Source organism: Tenrec ecaudatus, chromosome 4, assembly GCF_050624435.1.
Source record: "Tenrec ecaudatus isolate mTenEca1 chromosome 4, mTenEca1.hap1, whole genome shotgun sequence".
Classification (NCBI taxonomy): Eukaryota; Metazoa; Chordata; class Mammalia; order Afrosoricida; family Tenrecidae; genus Tenrec; species Tenrec ecaudatus.
This window is the reverse complement of record NC_134533.1, coordinates 204233369-204241116: the sequence shown is the minus strand read 5'-3', so window position 1 is coordinate 204241116 and position 7748 is coordinate 204233369. Positions and strand designations below refer to the sequence as shown.

Genomic DNA, 7748 nt, shown 5'->3' with positions numbered 1-7748 from the left:
TCCTGGAAGCCAGGACGGGCCCTTCTCAAGGACCCCTTCCGTAGAATCCGGAGGCTCGGTCTGAGGGTGGACCCTGACTTGAGCCCTGGTGGAGGCATGCGGGGAGAAGGCCTTTGAAATGACTGCGCAAGCTCACTGCTAACTCAGATTGATGACCATCAAAGGAGGCGACAGGCCCCTCACCCCTGAGAAGGCTCATCCACGCCCCACTGCACAGCATCCCCATCCCTACAAGGACTCTCAGCGACGGGGGCTCCCGTCGACCAGGGCGGCACCGCCTCTTTCAACGACCTTTCCCGCACTGCTCCAGCACCAGGGACCAAGTGTCCATCTGTTTGTCGGACCACACAGAGATCAGTAAGCGAGAGAGAGAGAGAGAGAGAGAGAGAGAACATGGCGAATGCAGAGACTCTCTGATGCTCGAGGCTGGGGGTCGTTGTCAGCTGTGACTCCTGGCAGCAGAACAGACGCTGCCCCGTCCCCTGCGCGCTTGGCTGGTGTCCTGTGTGAATCATCGCTGCAGCCTCGGTGCTGTGCATCTCACAGAGGGCCTTCCTCTTGCTCCTGGCCCTCGGCTTTCCCCAGCGTGAGAGAGCTCCTCGGGGATCCTCACTGGGGGTGGAGGCCATCTGTCTGTCCTCCACAGCCCCACAGAGCCCAGTGCACCCACTCTCCCGGGACTCTGAACCTGAGGGTCGCTTGGGTGACAACAGGGCCCAGAGCCGCAAGGTGCTCGAGTGGACTGTGTCATGGCGGCCAAACCCACAGACCAGACTCACTGACTCACAGCGACCCTGCAAGGTAGTGGTTCTCAACCTGTGGGTTGCAATCCCTTTGGGGGAGGGGGTCAAATGACCTTTTCACAGGGGTTGCCAGATTCATCACAGTAGCAAAATGGCAGTGATAAAGTAGCATCAAAAATAATTTTATGGGGGGGGGGTCACCACAACATGAGGAACTGTATGAAAGGATGGCGCATGAGGAAGGTTGAGAACCGCTGCTGTAGGGAGACCTGCCCTTGTGGGTTTCCCAGAATGAACTCCACAGCAGTGGAAGCCTCACCTCCCTGCTGGGGAGCAGCTGGTGGTTTCGAACAGCCGAACTCTCGGTTAGCAGTCCAACGTGTCAGCTCTATGCCACCAGGGCTCCCGTGCACAGCGGCAGGAGCACAGGAACAGAGCCACACACGGTGCGTGGAATGTCACAGGCAACGGGCTCCCACCCGGCAGGCCCCCGTGCAGCAGAAGGAGCAGTAAACCATGTGCTAAGGCCGGAGCCACGGTGGCCTTCCCAATCCCAACAGCATCCCGGTGTCTGGGCGTCACCTGGGTCTGCAGTTCCCCTCCCCCGACTCCGGAAAACGCAGCCGTGAGTGTGACCTCCACAAGCCTGGGCCACGGTTGCTTTCTTACGGCGTGGCCGGACAGATTCAGGGACCTGACACTTATGTAAATGGGAAGGCAGCCCACTTCGTGAAAAGAGAATACAAAACTGCATTTATAAATTTAGGTACGCAAGTGAGACGAAGAAAAAGAGAGCACCCCAAATCACAAATTTTTAGAGGTTGACCGACCCCACAAGCACAACACAGACCTTCATTAGCTGCCTGTCACGCCCAGTACTCGTTTTCTACGATCCCATGACGCGGGAGGCTTTCTTCATGTGGCGGTTCTGCACAGGCCTCTCCACAGAGACGTAGCTGATTAGTGACACTCAGGCTGCAGAAAACGTCCTTTCTTTCTCACATTTGCATTCATCCGGTGCATAGTAGCTCTACTGGGTTGCGCCCTTCCATCACAGGAATTCTTTAAAAAAATCATTTTATTCATACAACTCTTATCACTATCCATCCATCCATCCATTGTGTCAAGCACATTTGTACATTTGTTGCCATCCTCATTCTCAAAACATTTGCTTTCTGCTTGAACCCTTAATATCTGCTGTTCATTTTCACCCTCCGCCCTCTGCTCCCACCTCCATCATGAACACTTGTTAATTTATAAATTATTATTTTGTCATATCTTACACCATCCGATGTCTCCCTTCACCCACTTTTCTGTTGTCCATCCCCCAGGGAGGAGGTTATATGTACATCCTTGTAATCAGTTCCCCCTTTCCACCCACCTTCCCTTCACTCTCCCGGAACCACAACTCTCAGCACTAGTTCTGAAGGGATCATCTGTCCTGGATTCCCAGTGTTTCCAGTTCCTATCTGTACCAGTGCACATCCTCTGGTCTAGCTGGATTTGTAAGGTAGAACTGGGATTGTGATAGTGGGAGGGTGGGGAGGAGGAAGCATTTAGGAACTAGAGGAAAGTTGTGTTTCATTGTTGCTACACTGTCCCCTGACTGGCTCGTCTCCTTCCCGAGACCATTCTGTAAGGGGATGTCCAGTTGCCTATAGATGGGCTCTAGGTCCCCAATCTGCACTCCCCCTCATTCACAATGATATGATTTTTTGTTCTTTGATGCCTGATCCCTTATCCCTTTGACAGCTCATGATCACACAGGCTAGTGTGCTTCTTCCATGTGGGCTTTGTTGCTTCTGAGCTAGATGGCCACTTGTTTGCCTTCAAGCCTTTAAGACCCCAGACACTATATCTTCTGATAGCCGGGTACCATCAGCTTTCTTCATCACATTTGCTTATGCACCCATTTGTCTTCAGCAGTCGTGTCAGTAAGGTGAGCACACAATGATGATTTTTTTTTGTTCTTTGATGCCTGATAACTGATCCCTTTGGCACCTCGTGATCACACAGGCTGGTGTGCTTCTTCCATGTGGGCTTTGTTGCTTCTGAGCTAGATGGCTGCTTGTTAACCAAATAAGATATTCTTTAAAAACAAAACAAAGCAACCCAAACTCTGTCTGCACACAGGTGTATAAAGAGAACGTGTCTCTCCCCAGAGGAGACTGTTGACTCTGCAGATCATATCCCACTAACTCAAACTGTGTGCGAGGCTAGATCGAAAGGGGCTGCTGCAGAATCATAGGAACTTTCACCAAAGAAAGACATCAGGATTGTTTCTCCACACATCCTCCGTCTAGGTGTGTACACTTGATTCTGGAGGTGATGTTCCTGTCTCCCCTGCCCTACCTCAAACATTCTGTTTTCTTTAGCTTACGGGGTGTCAAAACGGTGGTCGGTGTCCTTGAGAGACTCACAGCATGCCCCTCCGCAGGGCCCCTTCGTCCTGTGGAGCACAGAAGCCCAACGAAGGCACGAGAGCAGGAAGGCAGGGTGGACAGGGTGAGATCTCCCGACAAAAGTCTCCTCCTTCAAACGGAGGGCCATGCTTTATGTTCTCAGCACAGCTCTCCTGGCCTTTGTCTCACCCACAGAGACCTCTGTTTTCCTAACCCCATGTTCTCTGACACAATCTGTCACGATGACTTCTTTTAAGTCCTCCCTGCACACCCCCCCCCAAAAAAAAGAAAAGACAGGTGTCATAACCTTCTGAGCCGTGAATAGAATTGTCCCAGCAGGCCCCCTGGGACACTACTATTGGGGTCTTTTTGATGGAAGGCTCCTTAATGAGACAAGGACAAGCGTGGCTGCAGCCATCCACTGATCACAGCCGTGTCCAAACACGGCTTGTTTGTAGTGAGCCCATGCACACACACTGGAACCTGACCACGGCACTAGCCCTCACGGTATCATGGTTTGCATTCCGGGCTGTGACCCACAAGGTCAGTGCTCTGCACCCACTCGCTGCCCTGCCAGAGGAAGAGGAAGCTGTCTGCCCCCGTGAAGATGTTCAGACCCCACGGAGCAGCTCTACAGGATGCCATGAGTCACAACTGACTTGATGGCAGTGTGTGGCGTTTGGCTTATATTCCAACGCAGCTTCTCCTTAGTCACACTCCAAAAACGGCTGGAGCCACCCCATGCCACCCAACAGGAGGAGGGGGGCACGGAGGGAAGCCAGAGGGGAGTGAGACAGAGGGCCTCTCCACGCGTCGCTGGGACATCTTGCGTTTGCGCATCCTGAGCAGAGCACACGGCCCTCTGACTGTGCCATTCAAACCTTTCCGCTGACTCCGACCCGGAAATGGCAGGAGCTCCAGCCGGCTGTGAGGGTCCTGGCAGTAAGGAAGGGCGCTTCCTCACGGAAGAGCTGGGTGGAGGCCCCTTCCTTCGACCCAGGAGGACTAGAAAGCTGACGTGTGGAGCCAGAGAGCAAGACATAAGCTACCGCCGGGTCTGAGAAATGACCAGGAGGCAGGCCAGAGACCAGGGTAGGCCTTAAAGCCTAGAATAAAAATATAAACCAAACACGCTGCCGTGGACTGGATTCTGACTCAAGGCAACCCCGGGGGCTTGGCAGCACTGCCTTGTCAGACTTTCCACAAAGGCCGGGTCTGAACTGTCCCCCTTTCTCTGGGTTTGTGGATCAGGGCACACCCGTCAGCTCGCCCAGGGATGGGGACCGATATTACAGAGAGTTGCCAAGCCAGAGGGCCACACGCTGATGAGGAGAGGAGAGGGCAGGAGAGGGCACTGTGGCTGGGCGGACCTGCCATGAAGGGCTGGCTTGGGTGCAGATGGGTGGAATCTGATGATGAAGGCGTGGTTCACAGTTGAGGGCGGGGCTGGGACTCAGGTAGCCCACCTGAGATGAGTGGGCCTCTACGGACCACGGCCATGGACGGGAGGAATGAGCGTGAAACCCCGAGTGGAGAGATCCAACCCACAGATGAGGAACAGAGTCTGAAGGTGAGCGAGGTGGGGAGGGTGGTGGAACTCAATTGGGTGGGTTCTGGACATAAGAGCTCAGGGCCACCTGGGACAACCCCCCTTTCCCCCAAGCACTGGCCGTGGACACGGGGCATAAGGTGGGCCCTGCGCATCTCCGTATTCTTCCTCCCTCCCCCGCCCCCAATCAGTTAGAGAAGGCGGCCATGAAGATCCAGGCATGGTGGCGGGGCTCCATGGTGCGCCAATCCTTGCTGCACATGGCGCTCAGGGCCTGGGTGATCCAGTGCTGGTGGCGGTCCGTGCAGGCCCAGAGGCTGGAGCGGAGGCGGAGCCTGGCGCTGAGACTCTACACCTGTCAGGAGTGGGCGGTGGTGAAGGTGCAGGCCCATGTGCGCATGTGGCAGGCCCGCCGGCGCTTCCACCAGGCCCGCCAGGCGGCCTGCACCATCCAGTCCTACTGGCGCTGGCACAGCAGTCAGACCCGAGGCCTGATCCGGGGCCGCTATGAGGTCAAAGCCAGCAGGCTGGAGCTAGACATCGAAATCCTCCTGACCTAGGGTCCTGGCGGGTCAAGGAGGCTGGGTCTCTTGCCCAATAAAGACATTTACTGGCCACAGACTTGCCCCGTGGAGATCAGACACGTGGAAGAAGGCTCGGCTCCCAACTTTCCGGCTTCCCACCCCAAAACACCCCCCACCCCCATGTAGTTTGCACCCTTGGTCCCGGGATGACACTTTAGGTCTGGCTCCCAAATGACAGGTCTGACCTTCCTGGGGGTGGGGGTGGGTCTAAAGACAGGGCCCAGGCCAAACGCAGGGGCCTCAGCCAGCCCGTGTCCAGCTGCCTGGCCAAGTCTGGGTGGAAACTGGGGTATGTTTTCCTGCAGCCCCTGCCTGGGCATCTCCACTGGGGCAGGACCTCGGGGAGTCTGCCGACAGCAGGGCACTCGTGAGAAGACCAGGGCCCCTCACGGCTGTGCTTGGCAGGGAGCCGGAAGGACAGGACACCTCAGCTGAGCAGCCACAGGGTGGGCACTGTGCCTCATGGTGGGGGTGGGAGAGTGTGCATGCCAGCCAGAGCCAGCCCCCGGGGGAGACAAGGCAGGAGCTGAGGAGCAGCAGTGCTGCCTGTCGCCTCCCCACTCCCCCCTGTCGAGCAGCAGGGCTTCCTCCGTTCTGCAGGGCACTGCCTTCCTGGAGAACCAGGCACATGGTGGGGGAGGGGCGAGGAACAGGGGAGCACAGTGGGGAGGGAGGTGGGACATAGGCCTGGGGAGCCCCCCTAAATCCTACCAGGTTCGCAGACTCAGTTATGCTCAGACGCTGCTCCACCCACTGCTGACCCTGCCCTGCAAGCGAGGATAAGGGGGTGCTGATGGCAGAGGCTCCCTCCATCCCACAGGTATAACCATCTGGCACCAGGTCTCTCACTGTCTCTGCTTTGTCACCAGGCCCAAGAGCCCCCTCCTCACTGTCCCTCAGAGGCCTGAGGGCTGTCACCCTCCCCCAGGGCTGCTGATTAGTGGGCTCTGCACAAGTGTCGGAAAACCAGTTAGGGGGGTGTGGGGGTGAGCAGGGGTCTGTCTGGGCCTCGAGGCTCCATGAAGCTACCCCTAATCCCAAGCTCCTCGTGCGGGGGCCAAGGTGAGAGGTTTTCAGAACTGTGGCAGATCAGAGATCCAACATCCACTCGTAGCTGAAGGTGGCCATGACGTAGTGGGTCCATGGCCATATTGGCTGGACTCCATCCTTAGACTGACATCAAGACAACGAGCAACACCCAGGGGAACCCCTTTCAGGACCATTGGGCATTCCGCTGTCCTCCATCAAGCTGAGCAGCAGGAGAAGGCCCCCTCGCTTGGCTGGTGGGGACGGGGTCCCTGCAGGGTGAATGTCCCTGGAAGGCGGCCTGACAAGCCCTGCCAATGCCGCTCTGGATGGGGTTCGTCTCTGGTGCCACACACACGCAGGGCACTGGAATCACCGGGCAACGTTGCTGTCGTTGTCCTCGTGTTAGGCGCCTTCAACTCACGTTGGGATCGAGTCTCGTTGTTCCGACTCACAGCGACCCGATGCTCCACAGAACAAAACCCTGCTGGCTTCTGGACCACCGCACCATGGGTATCTCCGAGCCACAGAGCCTGAACCATGGAGCCGCTCCGGCTCATCAGGGGCCTCCTTCTTCCTCTACCCGTCACCTGTACCAAGCAAGATGCTCTTTGCCAGGAGCATCCCCGATAACCTGTCCAAAGATCTTGGCGAGGCCACGTTTCACCGTCCGCACTTCTCAGGAGCATCCTGCTTGCTCTTCTGGAAGTCTGTGGCCACTCACTGGCCTCCAGCAGTGTCGTCCAAAGGCATGGAGTTTTCCTATTCAATGTCCAGTCCGCACATGCAGAGGGGGCCACTGAGCACGCCATGACTCGGGTCAGTGCACCTTAGTCCCCAGAGCGACGTCCTTGCTCCTCAGCACCCGAAAGATGTCTTCTGCAGCTTTGCCCAATGCAGCGCATCAGCTTTGATGTCTCGCCTACCGTTTCCACGAGCATTGATCACGGATCCCATCAAGATGAAACCTCGGCACATCCAGTCTTTTCTCCGGGTGTGATCTACTGGTCCCTTGGTGTGATGGTTGGGGTTTTCTTTACGATGCACCCTGAAGGCTGCGTGCTTGGTCTTCAAGTCCTCTGTCTCTCGTCAAGCTAGGCTGTGTTATCTGCCTGTCAGCAGTTGTTAATAAGCCCTTCTCCGACGATCCCGTCTCCCGTTTTTCTCCATGGAGCGCACCGTCTCAGAGGATCTGCGCAGCACACAGACTGAATAACGACAGTGAATGTCTACAACCCCGACTCACACCTTCCTGCGTGGAGACCACGCCGCGTCCCTTTGTCTGGTTAGGGTGGCCGTCTCTAGGTCTATGCACAGGTTCTGCAGGAGCCCAGTGGACGGTTCCGGACTCCCCGGTCTTGGCAATGCCGTCCACAGGTTGTTGGGCGCCTTTGTGTAGACAACAAAGGCACAATAAACATCTTTTTGGGGGTGTCCCCCGATT

General features: G+C 56.5%; 1 protein-coding gene across 1 annotated transcript; it reads left to right on the top strand.

The window, feature by feature from the left end:
- The first annotated feature begins 4885 nt into the window (after positions 1 to 4885).
- IQCF6 (IQ motif containing F6) lies at positions 4886 to 5254 on the top strand. The gene has a single exon (XM_075549000.1). It carries the CDS (start codon positions 4901 to 4903, stop codon positions 5252 to 5254), a length of 354 nt encoding a protein of 117 aa, XP_075405115.1. The 5' UTR covers positions 4886 to 4900.
- The last annotated feature ends 2494 nt before the right edge of the window (positions 5255 to 7748 follow it).